At 38.7% G+C, this 20047-nt stretch overlaps 1 protein-coding gene across 2 annotated transcripts in view; it reads left to right on the forward strand.

Moving 5' to 3' along the window:
* The first annotated feature begins 3282 nt into the window (after positions 1-3282).
* Positions 3283-20047, forward strand: part of PGR (progesterone receptor) — an 82740-nt gene continuing 65975 nt past the window's right edge. The window contains exons 1-2 of one of the 2 annotated variants that reach the window (XM_019632833.1): positions 3283-5125; positions 6216-6367. In XM_019632833.1, coding sequence (XP_019488378.1) covers positions 3498-5125; positions 6216-6367 — 1780 coding nt within the window. In that variant the 5' untranslated portion in view covers positions 3283-3497. The remainder of the gene's footprint in view (positions 5126-6215; positions 6368-20047) is intronic. The other variant, XM_019632834.1, reaches the window with a different exon arrangement.

Consider the following 20047-nt stretch of genomic DNA (forward strand, 5'->3'; position numbering starts at 1 on the left):
AAAATGCACAGTTTGGTCTTCCATCTTCAATTTGTTGTAAAATCTCCAAAACTCAACCAAATCACTCAATTTTTTTTTAGAATGAAGCTAGACCTGTCAGCTGTCAAATGACATAGCAATAACATAGATGTGAATGACTCTAGTACTTCCAAAAATGGACTAGCTCTATCTGTTGCAAACATGTGTATGACTTTTCTGACAACCCAATATCTTTATAATATTGGGGAACTCTGTGCCTCAGTTTCCTAAACTATGAAATGGAGATAATAGTATCTACTTCACAAAGCTTTTGAAGGATTAAATAAGTTAACACATGTAAAAATCTTAGAAGACTACCTGGCAGTGCTATTTAGATTCTGCAGATTCTATGGCATCAGGGAAATGAAAATCAGAACCACAGTGAGATATCACTTCATATACACTATCAGGGCTATAATAAAAAAGCTACAATAACTCTTGCCAATAATATGGAGAAATTGGAACCCTTATACACTGCTGGTGGGAATGTAAAATGTGCAATCAGTTTTGGCAGTTTCTGAAAGGGTTAAACCTAGAGTTACCATATGATTCAGCAATTCTACTTTTAGGTAGATGTCCAAGAAAAATCAAAATATATGTTTGTCCAAAACCTTGTACATGAATATTCATAGCAACATTATTCATAACAGCCTAAAAGTAGAAACAACCCAACTGATAAACTGATAAATTAAATTTGGTTTCGCATAACCATAGAATGAAATGCTATTTGGCAATAAAAGGGAATGAAGTACTCATATATACTATAACCTGGCTGAACCTTGAAAACATTATGCTAAGTGAAAAAAGCCAGTAAAGAAGACCACATGTAAAATGATTCCATTTATATAAAATGTCCTGAATAGGCAAATCAACAGAAAAGGAAAGCAGATTAATAGCTTCTGGGAGGTTTTGGGGGGTGGGGGTTGGAGGGAATGAGAACTGACTGCTAATGGGTATAAGGTATCTTTCTGAGGAGATGCAAATGTTCTACAATTGATAGTGGTAATGGTTACACAACTATGAATATGCTAAAAACCATTGAATTGTACACTTTAAAATTCATGAACTGTATAGTATGTACATTATATCTCAATACAGCATATTAAGTCGATTAATATAGATTGGAAAGAGGAAGGCCTGTAAGTAACAACAATAATAAATTAGTTCACCTTTCTAGCCTCATCCCCTTCCATTCCCACCTTTACACTATTCTACCCATAACGGCCTCCTTGCAGTTCCCATATTATGCCTTCCTATTTGAGGCCATGTGAACATATTATATCTGCTTCTTAGAACTGTCTCACCCTTCCTCTACCTGCCTAATTCCCGTTATACCTAAAATTAGCGAGAGTAAGCTAACTGCTGGAATCAGTTCCAAAATCCGGCAGCCTAACATGATATAGGTTTATTTCTCATGCATGTAGAGCCTCCCCAAGTAATTCAGGGATCTGGGCTCCTTACCTCTAGTGGCTTTGCCCATCCTGGAGCCTTGGAGTCTTCCATTATATTCTCTACGCCTGGCCAGAGAAACTGTAGGCATCAGCACAGATAGGTCCTTGAGGAATTTTCCAAATGACTAATTCAGTTTTGAATATGGTATATTTCAGATGATGTCAAGATACCCAATGGTCTTGGGTTCAGCACAGAAATTGTTACTTTATGACACTGTATCTCAAATATATTGCAATACTCTCCCCTCTCCATATCTTTATGAAGTAAGAGATGCTTAAGAAATGCAAAAATTATTTTTAAGAATAAAAATGTTGAGGGGAGAAAATAGTGCTCAATATCTCTCTTGAGAAACTTATGATACAGCACAGGACATAAGCTGGAGCTAAAGGAAGCTTTCCTTAAAATGCTACTTATTAAAAATTAGAATTCATTCCTTGGGAAAAATCAAAGTATGGCATACAACATCCAAACTTCCCACACGGGTAGAGAGGTGTTATCAACTATCTTCCACTCCCAGACACATTGAGGGCTGTTCAAGAGTAACACAACAGGGGTGGCTGGTTAGCTCAGTTGGTTAGAGCACAGTACTCACAACAAGGTTATGGGTTCGAGCCCCACATGGGCTGCTGAGCTGCACCCTCCACAACTAGGTTGAAACAACCACTAGACTTGGAGCTGATGGGTCCTGGAAAAACAAACTGTTCCACAATAATAAATATGTATATATTTATTATTTATAAATGTATATATAAATGTATATAATATATACATATGTATATATGTATATATTTATATATATATAATAAATATATATGTATATATATTTAATATTGGTCATATTAAACTAAATGTAATTTTAAAAAAAGGAGTAGCAGAACATGTCGGATGTAGTAGGAGAAATTTGAAAGTACTCACTGTTACGGAAGTCATAAGAGAGGGTGTGTCTTTTATACTATTGAGGATCATCCTTCATACATTTATTCTCAAAGGTAATCTAGCCAAATATCCTCCTCTGTATTAAATCTTTACAAAACTGAAATCTTAAAAATTCAGCTTCTGATAGAATCCGTTCGTTTTTCCAGTTATATTGGCCGTAGTTCTTAATTGGTAGTACAAAATCTAATATGCTTGTGAAGTTCCCTTCCACGCCACCTGCTTTTCAGAGTGGATTCAGATTAGCGGTTGGGAATACCAACTCCGGGATTTCAGATCGGATCCATAATAGGGGTGGGGAGGGGCTTTGGGCGGGGCCTCCCGACGGGGAAGAGGCGTTATTAGAAAGCTGTGCGGCCAGTCTACAGCTGTCACTACTCGAGTTAAGCCTTGTACTTCCTGAGTGTGCGAGGACCTCGTGTATGAGCAGCATTCTCAATGAGAACTAGTTTCACTTGGCATTTGAGCGGAACCTGCAACCACAGGCGTTTCTCGGACTGCCCAGAAAAAGGGCGAGCTGCAGAGATCACTGTCGCCAGCTATAGGGAGCCAGCAGGAACACTACACTTCCTGAGGATGGGCTGTACTGAGTGGTCCAAGTAGCCCCAGGGTTTTAGTGAGAAGGGAAGTGCAACGCAGTCAGGGATTGAGAGTTACACGGCATGCACGGGTTTGACGCTGGAGAAAAAGTCGGGAGATAGAGCCGCGTGTAATTGCTTTCGAAGCCGCCGCCACTCGAGTGCCAGACTTGTGAGTACTCTGCGTCTCCTGTCCTCAGACTGAAGTCGGAGAACTCTCGCAGCTAGGACACAAGATCCCTACAACTACCTTCTCTTGCTCTCCCCACCGGCCTCAGGGACCGAACTGCCACCCTTCCCCTGCCTGCCAGATGGAGGGCAAGGGCAGTGGCTGACTAGCGCCGCCCTCTTCTGACCCAGGAGGTGGAGAGCCCTCCACCCCCAACCCTTCCCGATCCGGCCACATTCAACACCTATTTTCTCCTCCCGCTGCTCGTATATCCAGGACACCCCCTCCTTCTTCCCCGATTCCTCCTCCCTAGAAACAGGGGAGGAGAAAAGTGGAGTCAGGTCGTCATGACAGAGCTGAAGGCAAAGGCTTCCCGGGCTCCCCACGTGGCGGGCGGCGGGCCCTCCCCCACCCAGGTCGGATCTCCTCAGCTCGGACGCCAGGACGCTGGCTCCCTCCAGGCGAACCAGACCTCGGACGCCTCGCCCGTAGTCTCGGCCATACCCATCTCCCTGGACCGGCTGCTCTTCCCTCGGCCCTGCCAGGAACGGGACTCGGACGGGGAGACGCAGAACCAGCAGGCGCTGTCACACGTGGAGGGGGTGTATCCCAAAGTTGAAGCCACAGTGGGTGCAGAAGGTGGCAGCTCTAGACCCCCAGAAAAGGACAGCGGGCTGCTGGACAGTGTCTTGAACACTCTACTGGCGCCCTCAGGTCCCCGGCAGAGCCACGCCAGCCCTCCCGCCTACGAGGCCAACAGCCCTTGGTGCCTGTCCGGCCCCGAGCTTCCCGAAGAGCCCCGGGCTGCCCCAGGCACCCAGGGGGTGTTGCCCTCGCTCATGAGCCGGCCAGAGGGCAAGGCTGGCGACGGCTCCAGGACGGCAGCTGCCTATAAAGTGCTGCCCAGGGGCCTGTCACCGTCCCGGCAGCTGCTGCCCTCGACCTCTGGGAGCCATCACTGGCCGGGGGCCGCAGTGAAGCCGTCTCCGCAGCCCGCTGTGGTGGAGGAGGATGGCTCGGAATCCGAGGGCTCGGTGGGTCCTCTTCTGAAGGGCAAACCCAGGCCTCTGGGCGTCCCGGTGGCCGAAGGAGGAGCCGCGGCCACCGCTCCTGGGGCGGCCGAAGGAGGTGTCACCCTGGTCCCCAAGGAAGATTCCCGCTTTTCTGCGCCCAGGGTCGCCCTAGCGGAGCAGGACGCGCCAGCGGCGCCGGGGCGCTCCCCGCAGGCCACCATGGTGATGGATTTTATCCACGTGCCCATCCTGCCACTCAGCACGCCTGTCCTGGCCGCCCGCACCCGGCAGCTCCTGGAGGGGGAGAACTATGACGCCGGGGGGGCCACGGCTGGCAGCGCCTTTGCTCCGCTGCGGGGCTCGCCCTCGGCTCTGGCCCCTCCGGTCTCAGCCGGAGAATTCCCCGACTGCTCGTACCCGCCCGACGCTGAGCCCAAGGACGACGCGTTCCCGCTGTACGATGACTTCCAGCCGCCCACCCTGAAGATCAAGGAGGAGGAGGAAGGAGCCGAGGGCACCGCGCGCTCCCCGCGGCCGTACCTGGTGACGGGCGCCAGCCCCGCTGTCTTCCCAGATTTCCCGCTGGCGCCGCCGCCGCTGCCGCCGAGAGCGCCGTCGTCCAGACCCGGGGAAGCGGCGGTGGCGGCGGCGCCCACCAGTTCCTCTGTCTCATCCGCGTCCTCGTCGGGGTCGACCTTGGAGTGCATCCTGTACAAAGCGGAGGGCGCGCAGCCCCAGCAGGGCCCGTTCGCGCCACCGCCCTGCAAGGCGCCGGGCGCGGGCTCGTGCTTGCTACCGCGGGACGGCCTGCCCTCCACCTCGGCCGCGGCCTCCGCAGCGGGGGCGGCCCCTGCGCTCTACCCGCCGCTCGGCCTCAACGGGCTCCCGCAGCTCAGCTACCAGGCCGCCGTGCTCAAGGAGGGCCTGCCGCAGGTCTACCCGCCCTATCTCAACTACCTGAGGTGAGCGCTCCGGCCGGGCGCGCCCTGCACTTCGCGGCAGGAGTGGTCCGGCCCGCTCGCCGCCGCCTTCTCCGGGTCCCCAAGCGCCCAGCTCCCGCTCCCCCGAGTGGCCGCGAGAGGGTGGGTGGCCCGGGCGGGACACCCGGGCAGTTTGGCTTCCTTTTTCTTCCCTCCTCTCCTCACCTTTTTGGGAACACAAATGGGGCGCAGAAGATGCCGTTTTTGGAGCTTGCCTACCCAAAAACATATTCGTAAACTTTCCAAATCTGCGAGATTCCAAGGCAGGACCAGCCCTGGTTTAAGATGTGCAGCGTCACACTCGCTCCACTATAGCCCGGTGGAGCAGAAAGGGTGCGGCGAATTGCGGGCTTTCTAAAACGCTTCTCTTCTTAGAAGCACATTTTCTGGGAATGTCTGTCTTGGAGGGGAGAGACATGAAAGCATCGTTCCACCTGGAGGGGTGGCACTTGATGTAGGGTAGCCGACCAAAACCGCTCAATTTTCATACGAATCGCAAGATTAAAATTAAGTTGTGTAATATGTTTAAATTATGGATTTAATTATCGGTCACTGCAGTGCACTGTATTCTAATATTGTTTCGGAATCGCTACAACTTTTCACACAGGCTTCCAAAAACATTTTCATTTACATACTGAGGTGATGGAATTTAAAAGAAAAAAAAATGCTCGGTTTGGAATCTTATGTGCTGTGAATAGGCAAAACTGACAGTATACTTTAAAATGACAAACATATACTTGTTTAAGTAAACAATCATTACAGGGTTGACTTTTGAAATCAAAACAAAGCTTTTCCTGAATACGATTGAATTTCCTGAACAAAAATTACATATTATTTATTCTTTTATGTTAGTGCTACTGATGAATGGCTAATAATTTGCAAGCAAGCCTGGTGAATCCAGTAAAGTGTTTAGTTTGCAAGTTTAATTTGCATGTGTTTCAAGTGTGTATATATATACAGTTCTATTTTTTTAAATCCCCTTTTAGTCCGTCAATTCTGGTGTTAAGAAAACTTTGGTATTAGATAGTGGTGCACCTAAAAATAAATAGAGTACTTTGTTTTGCATTTCAAGGCCAGATTCAGAAGCCAGCCAGAGCCCGCAGTACAGCTTCGACTCATTACCTCAGAAGATTTGTTTAATCTGTGGGGATGAAGCATCGGGCTGTCATTATGGTGTCCTTACGTGTGGGAGCTGTAAGGTCTTCTTTAAAAGGGCAATGGAAGGTAGGCTCCTTTCCCCTGATTCTTTATTGTGTGTGTAATTAATTGTAAATGGAGACCATCAGCTATTTTATAGATTTCATTTATTGCTTCCTTCTTCTAAGAAATGGTGACATTTCCATATAACTTAAAATATATGACGTTATCCACAATGTTTTTATTTATAATACTCAAAATTGAATGTAGCTGGATATTATAATTGCATACTATTTGACTAACACTTTCAATATTAGACACAAGTCATATTAATCTTGGGGACAATGCTAATATTGTTCATTAACCATTTTGCTCTAAAGAAACAGCTTTGTTCTAATCATATTTTCATTATATATTATACATTTCTATTTTCTGTTTCTATTATATATTATATATAACATGTTAAATTTAAAATTTTGATCAAAAGAAAAATGGTAAAAGTTGTGAAAGTTATATATGTGTACTTGTGCGTGTATAATGTAATATATATGATGTAATTACAAATTTTCTACATGATTTCATCTTTTCTCTACATTCATATTTATGTAATACTTATATAATGATAATTCTAAACAATTTTCAAAAATTTTGTTTACTATATTTTTGTAAGTGTATAAGGGGATAGAAGTAAACAGTTTAAAGCAAATGAAAATATTGGGCATCACGGTAATATAATTTCTAAAAAAGTATTTTGCTTTAGGTAAGACTTTCATGTTTTAAAATCATCTAAATTACATATTTGTCTAATGGTTTTTGACTGGCTTGCATAATGTATTTCAGACTTGAACTTTCATAGAAAATATTTTTAAATTTAACTTTCTATCTACACTAAATGCTAAGCAGCCAAACTCATTTATATTTGAAGATAAATATACATTTAAGATCATTTTACATTTGAATTCTAACAATAAATGTATTTTAAAATAAGCTAAAATAAATTTAGGATTTCTTCTGGAGGGCTGAGATCACACCTAGCAAGGAACCAAAAATGTAAATGTCTCTTTTTTGCTTACTGTTTGTGAGTTTTCAGATTTTAAAAGCCCTCTTATAAGTAGGAAAGAAAGGAGTGGGGAATTTTTACCTAGAACGGGCTTTCAAATGCACATTTACACCAAAAGTATAATGTACACTAACCTAAAGACTTTAACAAAATAATTCCCTATACCTGTAAATGCCTATAAGGTGATTCTTTACAACTATTATGTCTTTTTGATGAAAAAGATTCCCATCTATTTATTAATAGCTTTGTATTCCTCCTATTGAAATTAATTCTTCATAAAACTATTTCCTTTGTATATTGCTAGAATATGGATGTTTTCCTCAAAGGAAGAATATATTTAATTGATGATGAACATATATATTCAGCTTCAGGGGGCATTAATTGCACTTTAAATTAATTGAGGCACAGTGAAAAGAGTGTATGTGAAAACAGAATGGCCTTAACTTTCCTACTGACATCATTTAGCCATAGTTACAAATGGAAGTCCTCCATGTGGAAGAGTTGATTCTCCAGCACTTCATTGGAGCTACTGTTCCCATCTGACTTTGGTTCTGGTTTCTTGAATATTTCCTTCTGCATTAATATCATTTCCTTCATTCTTACAGTCTCCTCAGGATAGTATGATTCTGTAAGTGAATGACCCGCTTAGAGTTCCCTAAAGTTCAGTTTATTCTAGCTCAGGTCCTTCTTTTTATAGATAAGATGTTCCAAAGACATAAATCTGAGTTTCCAAAGAGATTGTTAGTCAACATAGGTTAGATATTCCTTAATGGCAGTGCTTATAATTCAGAGATAGTGAGCACAAGTAGATATATGATAAATGTTACTTAATTCTTGGAAGTTACTTCTAAAAGTGCATATAGGACCAAGTGCTCCCTTACTAACATACAAATGCTTTCACCCCATAATTATCAGACTAGTGTCCAAAACCATGAAAGATGTCTTCCCAAATTTACTCTTAGAAAGCATTTGCTAGACCTGTACTTTTGATATAGTCCTGTTTTAGTCTTGAGTAGTAGAAATGAAGCACCTTTATTTGGTAATATTTACAAAGAGGGACTCAAGATAGATGTTGATACATCATTCATAAAACTAGAACAAGATTACAAAACTATATGTTTATTTATTCAGCAATTATATACCTCTTATATTTAGATCTGTGCCAAAGATTCCCCCCCCCAATTCCACCTCTCTCTGCCTTAGACATAAAATGAGGATAACAGTAGCTACTTCTTACGGTTGTTATAAAGATTAAATGAGTTAATATTTGTAAACTTTAAAAGAATGTCTAGCATATTGTCAGCTTCAATTGGTGTTGGTTTTACCTTCAAGGAGCTTGTAACAGAGTGGAGAAGGTAATATACACATATAAAATAAATTCTCACTAAATACCCAGATAAGCAATTCTGTAAAGTATACGATCTGTTTGGTTTGTGAGTTTGTGTGTTTGGGCAAGGGGAAGGTGGTTGTAGGATGGAGGGTTCTAGAATGATGGGAGAAGGCTTCATGGAAGATATAAATTTGGTTATTAAGGGACAAGTAAGATTTTTCATCTATGGGCATTGAGAGCTTTTAAGTACTTATGTTCAAAGAATGAAGAGATTAAGATTAGACTAATGAAGATTCATATTAGGAAATTATCAGTTAACGTTTGGGAACTTAGGTTGCTAATGTTTAGATGAATTGGGAGAGAATCAGTGATTTAAAATTCTTGGGAGTTATCGAGAATGAGAAAGATGAAGAAGAATTTTTGTAGTTGGAGAGAAATACCATATTTGAAATACTAAAGTATGGCTGTGGGGTGAGCTGGTTCAAAGTAGAACTATGTGTGGTTGCCAATATGTACAGAAGTTGAAAGTCAATAGTCAACAATATGGTTATTAATGATACCAAGGATAATAATGACAATGGCATTTTAGAGTGCTTTCTGTGTGCCAGTGACTATTTACGTGTTTTATGGATCTTATTTAATCCTTATAGTGTAGATATTATTATTACTCACTTTACAAGTAAGGAAACTAAAGCACAGAGATGTTAAATTGCCTTAATTACAGTAAAAGTGGTAGAGTCAGGATTCAAACCCAGAACCTGTGCCCTTGACTGCTATACCTCCTTTCTAATAATAGGAAATGTGGTTTAAACTTCAAAGAAAACAAAATAGAAATTTGGAAAAAAATGTGAGCCAGGTGATAAAACATCTAGGAAGGTAAAAGTGAATCCTAAAGAAGAATGGAAGCCCAGAGGTGATTAGAAGTGAGTGATATAAATAGATAGATGATATTAACTTCACATTTAAAGCAGCAATAAGAAGACATAAGGGCCAAGAGCCAGTTTCCCCTTCTCCTCCAAGTTAGGAGCAGATCACAATAAAGCCCATAAAAAAGGCACCCAGGAAAACCAGGTTTCCCTTAGTATGAGACAGAAGAGAGAAGAGGCAGAGAAAAAAGAAACCACTCAGGAAGTGGAGGTAGGGGATAGGGGGAGATAACCTGTCCTAAGCTAGAAAAAAAAAAAAAAGATTAGCCAAAAAGCAATTGAATAGCCCATTGCATTCCTTTACTAAGACTTGGAGTGAACCAGGAAGTGGTCAAGAATTGTCTTGAGACTTTTCAAGGAGATGAAGTCATAATGACCTGCCAGTCCTATAAATGCAAGCTAGTGTGACCTGGTATTCAGAAGGAAAGGATCATTTCTCATTGGCTTACCTCTCTATGCACTTTGACTGGCTCAGTGCTAAAAATTACTAGATGTTCAATAAATGTTTGCTAACTGAACTAACCATCATAACCGATGATGCCAAGCTCTTGTTCTGTGGATACTTGACACTGTGACAGCATTTGTAGTGAATACATTTAATGGAATACGGTTGGACTAATGTTATAATACAGTTGAAACATATTATTTAGAAGATACTAGGCTAAGTAGGTATTGATGGATTTTTAATTCTATTACCTTATTATTCTTATTTTTATAGCTTTATTGAGGTATAATTGACAAATTTGTAAGAGTATAAAGCATGATGATTTGATATACATATACTCATACATTGTAAAAGCATCCCTCCCATCTATTACCTTACATAGTTACCTTTTTTCTTTTAGGCAAGAATATTTAAGCTCTACTCTCTTAGCAAATTTCAGTTATACAACAGTGTTATCAACTATGATCACCATGTTATACATTAGATCCTCAGACCTTATTCGTCTTATAACTGAAAGTTTTACCAACCTCTCCCTATTTTCCCCACTCTCCAGACCCTGGCAGCCACTTTTCTAATCTCAATTTCTATGAGTTTGATTATTATTTTTTAATATTTCACATATAAGTAATGCCATCCAGTATTTGTTTTTCTCTTCCTGGCTTATTTACTGAGCATAATGTCCTCTTGGGTCACCTTTTTTGTTGTTTTTGTTCATGTATTAACCAAATATTTACCGAGCACCTGCCATGTGTCAGGCACTGTGCTAGGTGCTGGTTGAAAGAGCAGTTAAAACAGAACAGACCCGGCTGACTGCAGCCCCAGTGGAGTTTATAATGTGGGGAAAAGGGACCTTCTCTCAATTGGCATATATCTAATCACAGATGTGCTATGAGATTAGTTTATGGAATGCCTGGACAATCAGAGAATTGACCCCTCTGTCAAAAGCTGATGCTGGCAGGAAAAGCCTTTCCAAATTAGAGAGACACAATCATATGTAGACCACAGAAGAAACTGTACAAAAATGAAATGTTTTTATGAATAATGTATTTATTTGAAAAGTTGAGTAGAGGTGGTGTCAAGAGACTAAAAATAAAAGCTCACTTGGTAGCATAGTTCTCCCTGCTATGGCTTCCAAAAGAGAAGTAATGGACTTTCAAACTTTTTAAAGATTTTATTCTTTTTAGAGCAATTTTAGGTTCCTAGCAAAGGTGAGAGGAAGGTACACAGATTTCCCATATAACTCTCTGCCGTGACACATGCACAACTTCCCCAAATTATCAACTCCCTCCACCAAAGTGGGATATTTGTTATAACTGATGAATCTATCACAGAAATCACCCAAAGTCCACAGTTTATATTAGGGTTTCCTCTTGGTGTTGTACATTCTGTGGGTTTGAACAAATGTACAATGACATGTATCCATCATTATATCATACAGAGTAGTTTCACTGTCCTAAAAATTCTGTTTTCCACCTAATCCTACTTCTGTGCCCCCTAATCCTTGGCATCCACTGATCTTCTTAATGCCTCCATTGTTTTCCAGAGTGTCATATAGTTTCACTTAGTAATATGCATTCAAGTTTTCTCCAAGTCTTTTCGTGGCTTGACAGCTCACTTTTTTCATTGCTGAGTAATATTCCATTGCCTGGATATAGCACAGTTTAATTATCCATTCATTGCTGAAGGACATCTTGGTTGCTTTTAATTATGGAAAGTATGAACAAAGCTGCTATAAACATCCATGTGCAGGTTTTTTAGTGTATGTTAAGTTTTGACCTTCTTTGGGTAAATATCAAAAAGTGTGATTGCAAGATCGTTTGATAAGGTTTTGTAAGAAACTGCCGAACTGTCTTCCAAAATGGCTGTACTGTTTTGCATTCCGACCAGCAATGAATGAGAATTCCTGTGGCTCTATATTCTTGTCAGCATTTAGTATTGTCTTTGTTCTTGATTTTGGCCATACAGCTAATAGGTGTATAATGGTATCTCATTGTTTTAATTTCCATTTTCCTGATGACATATAATGTGGAGCATATTTTCATATTCTTATTTTCTATCTGTATATCTTCTCTGGTCAGGTGTCTGTTAAGGTCTTTGGCCCATTTTTTAATTGGCTTTTGCAGAACAGAAAATTTTTACAGTGTATTTCCCAGAGCAGAAAATTTTACTTTTAATAAAACTCGGTTTCTCAGTTCTTCTTTAATGGATTATGATTTTGATGTTGTATCTAAAAAGTCATCACCAAACTCAAGGCCATCTAGATTTATTCCTATGTTATGTTTTAGGAGTTTTATAATTTTGCTTTTTACATTTAGGTCTGTGGTCCATTTTGAGTTAATTTTTATGAAGCATGTAAGGTTTGTTTCTAGTTTCATTTCTTTGCATGTGGATGGCCAGCTGTTACAGCACTATTTGTTGAAGACACTATGTTTGCTTCATTGTATTGCCTTCTCCTTTGTCAGACTAGTCGACTCTACTTATATTGGTCTATTTGTAGGTTTTCTATCCTGTTCTATTGATATATTTGCTATCCTTTCACCAATACCACACTGTCTTAATAACTACAGCTTTATACAATAGTAAGTCTTGAAGTCAGGTAGTGTCAGTCTTACCACTTTTTTCTTCAGTATTGTGTTAGCCATTCTAGGCTTTTTGACTCTCTATATAAACTTTAGATCACTTTGTCAATATCCATAAAATAACTTTCTGGGATTTTGACTGGTATTGCATTGAACCTGTAAATCATATTGGGAAGAACTGACATCTTGATGATATTGAGTCTTCTTATCCACGAACACTCTTCATTTATTTAGTTATTTGATTTCATTCACCAGTTTTGTGGTTTCCTTCATATAGATTTTGTACATATTTTGTTACACTTATACATGTTTTATTTTGGGGAGTGCTAATATAATTGATATTGTGTTTTTAATTTCAAATTAAAATATTACCAATAAGGCTTAAGTGACCTTTGATCAATACCTCTAATCTATTCCATTTCCTACCATTCTTCTATACCTCTACCTCGGTTTTTTGAAAGGGAGGGAGAGAGAGAGAGGGAAAAGGGGGGCAAATATGTTGTTTTGGATATGTTAATATGTACGAGTAAATGGTATTGCATATCATAATTTGTGAATCACTCTTCACCTTATTTTTATACAACAACTTGACGCCCTGTGTGTTTATACATATTGCTCTAGCTTATTCTTTTAAATATCGCATAGTGCTTGACAGTATAAAATTCCTCTTATTTAGGAATTGCTACACAATTACTTGAGTAAGCATTTTTTGCACTTGTCTCCTTGGGTACATGCCTTGTTCCTCTTTCCAGAATATAATTAAGTATTTTGATACAGCTCCAAATAAACTAGATGATTAGTTTCCTTCATGCTGGTAAAATTATTTAATTCATTATTTATTCACTCCAGATGCATGTATTGACACTTATTACATTTAACAGTTGCTTGTGCTGGGATTACAAAGATAAATATGTATGTAGTCATTGTCTTTGACATGCACAAAACCAGCAAGAAGAAAACAAAACAAAACAAACCTGTCGTACAATTAGTGAACAGAAGAATACTTTGATATGAGTTATGCCAAAGCCTTGGATGACACACCAGGTAGTCAATTAGACAAATTTAGAAGGATTGCAGTTTGTTCCACTGACATATCCTGATGTTGTTTAAGAGGCTTATTTATTTAACAAACACTTAACTATCCCTGACTGTGACCCAGGCACTATTCTAAGTGTTTTAATATATTAACTCATTGAATCTTGTAAGAGACCTATGAAGTAGAGGCACTCTTAATATGGTATTTCACAAATGAGGATACACAAAGGTGACTACAAAGCATAGAGGCTAAGATTCAAACCTAGGTTTTTGGTTTCATTCTTAACTGCTGCTACAGCTTGTGGTGTTACATACTTTATATAACATTTTAAGGAATCATATAATTTTTTCTTGAAGTATAGTACTCAGTATTAATTATTATTTCTTCAGAAAGCAATACTTTCAATGTTATTTACTCTTCTATGGCAAGGTGATTTATTTATGAGATTGAATAAACAAATAGTGGGTATGGACCATGAAGTCAAAACTGTGCTATAACATTTGTAGGAGATATAAAAATTAAAGTGTAAAAATATTGGTTATCATTTACTAAGTGTTTACCAAATTCAGGCACTCTTCTAATTTTTTTCCATGTACTAACTCATTTATCCCTCACAGTAATCCTCTGCAGCAGGTTATATTTTCCTCATTTTACAGATGAGGTTCATTCATTTAGTGAGAAGTAGACCAGAACTCAGTTCCTGGGGCCCTCACTTTGTCTCTCAGCCGGCTACTTACTGCCTATCTAGGAGAAGGTACAGCTTTTCCTTTCAAAGGAGCTTGCAGTGCGTGTGGAAGTGACTGATTAATGAGCCAACAACTTACAGTTTAGTGCCTGATTAAATCGTGTAATGCCAACTTGGAGTGCTATAAGTGGATCAGGAAGGAAAGTACCAATAGCTGTCATTACTGACTGCCTATATGTAATGGAAACCGTGCTAAATGCTTTTATGGTTTTTAATCCCAGTTTTTATGTGTGTGAGTAGAGACTCAGAAGTTAAGTAATTTGCCAAAATAATAGATAGTGCTGGAAGAGATCATTTATTATGTCTTATAATAGTTAGAAAGATGATTTATTAGAGATAAAGTGGGACTTATTCACAATATACAAAAAATAGAAGTTAAGCTTTTATTTTCAGATAGATTATCCAATAAATTGTCTTGAGACTACTGGCTTATAAAAAAAATTTAAGGTGAGTCAACAATTTGTGGGGTTTTTTTAAAGAAAAAGACCCCTTAAAGGCATGGAAAGAAATGATGGTGTTATCTATTTATAATCTTGGAGTGGCAAAATTTTCTAATATTGAGATGAAATCCTGAATTCACAATCAAATTTGTTCAATTTTGCTACAAAGATAATTTCAAACTTATTCTGTGATTCAAAGAAATAGAAAATCAAAGGACAAATTGGGAAATGTGTAAATCAAAAGAATGTTATTACTAATATACAAAATATTCTTACAACCAAGAAAAAAAGACAGCCAAAAAGAAAAATGAACAAAAGATATGAAGACACTTCACAAAATATAGTCTATAGAAGTATAAAAAATGTTCAACTCACTAATAATTATTATAATTAAAATAATAATGGGCATTCCAGCAATCAGACTGATAAAACAATGAATAAATGACCATTTAAGAGTCTGAGGGCAGTTGGTACTACCTATTAAAAGTATTCATTAATTTGGCCCAACTATTTTTCTTCCTGAAACTAGCCCTTATAAAAACTCCAGAAATGTGTAGAAATACCTCTAGGTGGATGTTTATCACTACATTATTTGCAGTACTGAGAAACCCCATAATAGCCCATATGTCTGTTAATAAATTAATAAATTTTGATGCACCCTATAATGAAGTAATCTGGCATTTAAAAAGAATGAGCTGTCTATAGTACAGACGTGAAAAGGTATCTAAAATATATGATTTTGCGAAAAAGCAAGCAATGATAGAATTTTGAGTAAAAATAATTTTACCCCTTTGGTATTTTATTTAGAAAACTCTCTGAAAAAGAGAATACACCAACTGCTAACTACTAGGATGTGATACAATGATATGCTGTGTTCTTTAAGCAAGAAATTCCTTAGGAAAGTTGCTATTACATATCAACTTGGTGCTTGATTTCCCTGTGTACCAGCTCTGCGTAGTCTGAGCTAGCCTCTGCTTCCTAGTGCTGTCTAGTGTCCATAAAACACCACTTTTGTCCTTCAGGTGCCCTAGGAAGTTGAAAGAGACCAACAAAGAATGACACTTAGGGCAGAAAAATTCAAGTAAAAGCTTGAGGTTAGCCTATATCATAAATTAAGTAATCCAGCCTGACTAGATAGAGCCAAGAATTAACAGAGACCCACAATTTCTTATTCAGTCTCACGATCTCAAAAGCCCTGTAAGCAATAGTTTTGTTGTAGTCATTTGTCAATAATACCTGACCTGAATTCACTTGGCAGCAGAACCTGACCAGAACTCACATTTTATAGACTGTGTGAATATTCACACAATTTGCTACATAAGTATTAATGTATTTCATTATGAAGTTTTGCTCTATATAATCTTTCTAAAATCTAAACAATTTGGAAATCTGAAACATATCTGGCCTAAATAATTTCAGCTAAGAGATTTCATACATATAATAAGAAATTCAGAGCTTCTGGTCAAGATGGCAGAGTAGTGTATGCCAACTGTAATTGAAAAAAAATTTTTTTAATTATTAAAAAAAAGAAATTCATAGACTGTGTTGAACATGGGGCCTGCTGGAGTTTTGCAATATAGCAGCCCAGAAAATTACAATTAATGTTTATTAAACAATGTTTGCTATTCTTACTACCATGCTGGATTCTGCAGTGCTACAAAAGATAAATAAGCCATAATACCTAACCTCATAGACTTTTTAATTTTATCAATGAGATAAGACAACCCCATAAATAAGTATAGCATCGGTAATATAAACTGAATGTAGTGTGGATTTCTAGGGGAAAAAGATCATATTTAATTAGGGAGACCAAAAATGTTTTTGTGGAGAAAGTAACATGTTAGATGGACTGCTGAGAATGAATGATTTTGATAGCATGAGTTGTAATGGCTGCTGTAAACAAAAAGTATGGAACGAGCAATACAACTTGTCTATAGCACAGAACATGGTCAGTGATCCAGGAATCCCTTGTAACTATATATGAAATTCAGGTGTTTTTTTCTTGGGGTGATCATTCTTGTAAGATTTGCAAACGCCAGTGACACCTCCTTCCAGAAAAAAGGTACCACTGCTATAAAGGAAAAGTGAGAATTATTATTAAACAGAAGATTGGAAAAAATGTAGCACAATGTGGTGTTTGGCAATTAACTGAGAAAACAGTGAGAATCCCCTAAAGATTTTTGAGCACTTTGGTGACATATGTCAATATGTACTTTGAGAAAATTAATATATCAGCACTACAGAGGGAGGACTGAGGCAGAAGCTACGAGACCCTGGAACAGTCTGCAGGTAACATACTAAGGAATTGAGCCGGGGTGGTAGCCGAGAGAAATGGCTTCAGTGGGTAGATGGGACCAAATTGAGTAGGGTAATGGAAAGCTTCACAAAATAATTCTTGGCGAACAATGTAGATAGAGGAACTTTGAACTAAAGAAATAGGAAGTACACGATTACTTTACCAAGTAAAGGAGTGATGTTGAAAGTAGTAGTTATAGGAGCCGGCTGAGTGGCTAAGTTGGTTAAGAGCTCGCTCAAGAGTGCGAGCTCTGAACACCAGCGGTTCGAGTCTTGGCCCAAGCTGAGCTGCCGCTGAGCTGCCAACAGGATGGCTCAGCTAAAAAAAAAAAAAAAGAAAAAAAGAAAGAAAGAAAAAAGTAGTAATTAGAGAGGATTATCCTCAGAGAACCATGCAAATTGGATTTGAACAGAAACTAGATGCCTTTGAGTCAGAGAGAACACCTATGAAGCTGATACATGGCTTATGAGATGTAGTTTAATTTCAAATTGTATATATTATAATCTACATAATCTACTCACAAGGATGTTGAAATAATATAATCTTTTGTGCACGATAAAACTTCTGAGAATTGAAACATTCTGGTCTGTTCATTCACTCATTCGTTTGTTCATGTATTCATTCATACAAAAAAACCCAAAACATGTATTTAATGACTTCTTTGTGCCAGGATTTATGTAAAATATTAAAACTCAGAAATGAATAAGCCAAATACATAACGTAGGGAGAAATAAATATAAACACATTATTAAAATATTATCTAGTAATATTTATGGAGGTATGTATGAACTACAAATTATAGAAGCTTATGCTAGGGAGCAGCTAACTCTGATGTTTAATTACTGAAGGGCAGAGGGGAGAAGTATGAATCTTGCATGAGCATTAGATAAAAAATGTTTAATTTTTAAAATCCTTAGAATTTCAATGCCTGTGGTAGTGTTTGTGTTGTTAACAGTAGAGATCGCAATGGTTGATCTTTTATCAAGCAAAATACTTCAGTGAATGTTTCTTTATTCATAATTATTCCAGAGCCCACTTTGGGTTGGGAGGAATAAAAGTGTGAAGAACTGAACCTCTCTGTGTACAACTGTAAAATAAATTAGTGGTTATCAGCTGGTAGCTGGAACAAGGAGTAGGAAATAGAGCGAGGACCTAGGAACAAAGTAAGGGGCAAAGGCTCAAGGAGAAATAAATGCCTCTGAGAAATTCCTTATTGCAGGGAATGATCAAGAAATCCCTGGGAATGGTGATGTCTGAGCAAATGTGGAATTATTTACTGCCTTATGTTTTCAATACCACCTGCTACTCCCAAACTTTAAGTGAATTTTCACTTTACGTGTCAGCTTGTGTTACTGTTGCTTTGGGGAAATGGAGGAAGGTGGTGATGTCCAGTATGTGGGGCATAAGAGGCTGGTCAGATAGGACAGCAGGAGTATGAGCCAAGAGCATGTATTAGGGCTGAAATGGGCCGTTTCTCTCTAAATAAACTGGAACACTGGTTTTCTAATTGTGTGCACACTCCAGGAGTTATTCACTGAGATGTGTGAAGAAAATGTTAAAACTTACATTTAGTCTTATTCAAAATTAAGAAAGGAATCATGGCTATCAATGGTATTTGTCCTAGCACACTTTCTCATTGCATACGTTAGGGGCATATTTTAGGCTTGCAATATAAATTGCAAGGACTCCTAATGGAAGTGTCCACATCCCATGGTGCAGAGGCATTGATGAGTGCAAAGTACCCCCTTAATTCATGCTTAGGGTGTGGCCAAATACTGCAGCTTCTCTGGACCTGCAAAGAAACCACAGATTGAAGATAATATCAATTAATTTAAGCATAGTAAACAAGAAAAATAGCAGAGCTGAAATATTTCCTACCTCTAATAATAGCCAGAAGTAGAACTCTAAACTAGACAATGTAATCAGATCTATCAGGAAATTGAAAAAATTAGAAATTGTCAAGAAGTCATTTTGAAATATGGATTTATATACATTATCATGAAAGACAAGCCTTGTTCTAAGAATGTGTTTTGCTAGAGATATTGGCTAGTAATTCTATGAAGCCATTGATGTAAATGATACATTTAAAAACTTAGTACTCAGAACCTGAAGGCAAACCTCAACAAATTTTGCAGCAATGTTTAAGGTTATGTAGTATTCAATTTAGTCAGTAACAAATTTCACTTAACCTAATGAAAAATGTTTAGAAGCCTCCTTTGCGTGTTCCTAAGTAAAAATCCACATACACACGTTCTTGCTGTTCTTCCTACCATTGTATAAATGACTGAAATAACAATACATGTAAAACAAAACAAAAAATACATATAAAGCAACTTGGTAGCAAGCTAAATGCATTTAGCAAATACTTGTGGAAGACACATAGAAAACCGCTCAAGATTTAAAAGTATAAATATTAGAAAGAAATTATAGTATGGAGGTTTACTAGACAGATGAAAGAACACAGAGTTTCATATGTCTTGGTTTATAGTACAGTGAATTATTGCTAAAAAGTCATCACCAAAAATTCAATTCAGTAAAATGCAAGGATGTATTACTACGAAGCTAGTGAAATGATTGGGACAAGCTTGTGCAGCCTGGTGGCTTGGAGCTCAGGGGGACCACCATGCAATCCTAATCCATCTAGTCTCAACTGCAGTTTTGCACCATGTTAAACACCAGTGGGAAAGATTTTGGATCTCATGGGCAAAGTGCAGGAAATATCTTGGTGGTTAGTTAGTACTTGTTTTTTGGCCCACCTTGGGATAAAGCTGATGGGGTTTGCCTACCTTTTCTCTGCCTAGCTTCACTCTCTTGATTTTTGAGACTAGGAACTGACTGGAGGACAGGAGCCATTTGACAATTAGATTTTATCTGAGTTAACATTATTTCATCATCACTAGTTGCTTTATG

The sequence above is a fragment of the Hipposideros armiger genome, unplaced genomic scaffold (genome assembly GCF_001890085.2).
Source record: "Hipposideros armiger isolate ML-2016 unplaced genomic scaffold, ASM189008v1 scaffold_1184, whole genome shotgun sequence".
In the NCBI taxonomy this organism is placed as follows: Eukaryota; Metazoa; Chordata; class Mammalia; order Chiroptera; family Hipposideridae; genus Hipposideros; species Hipposideros armiger.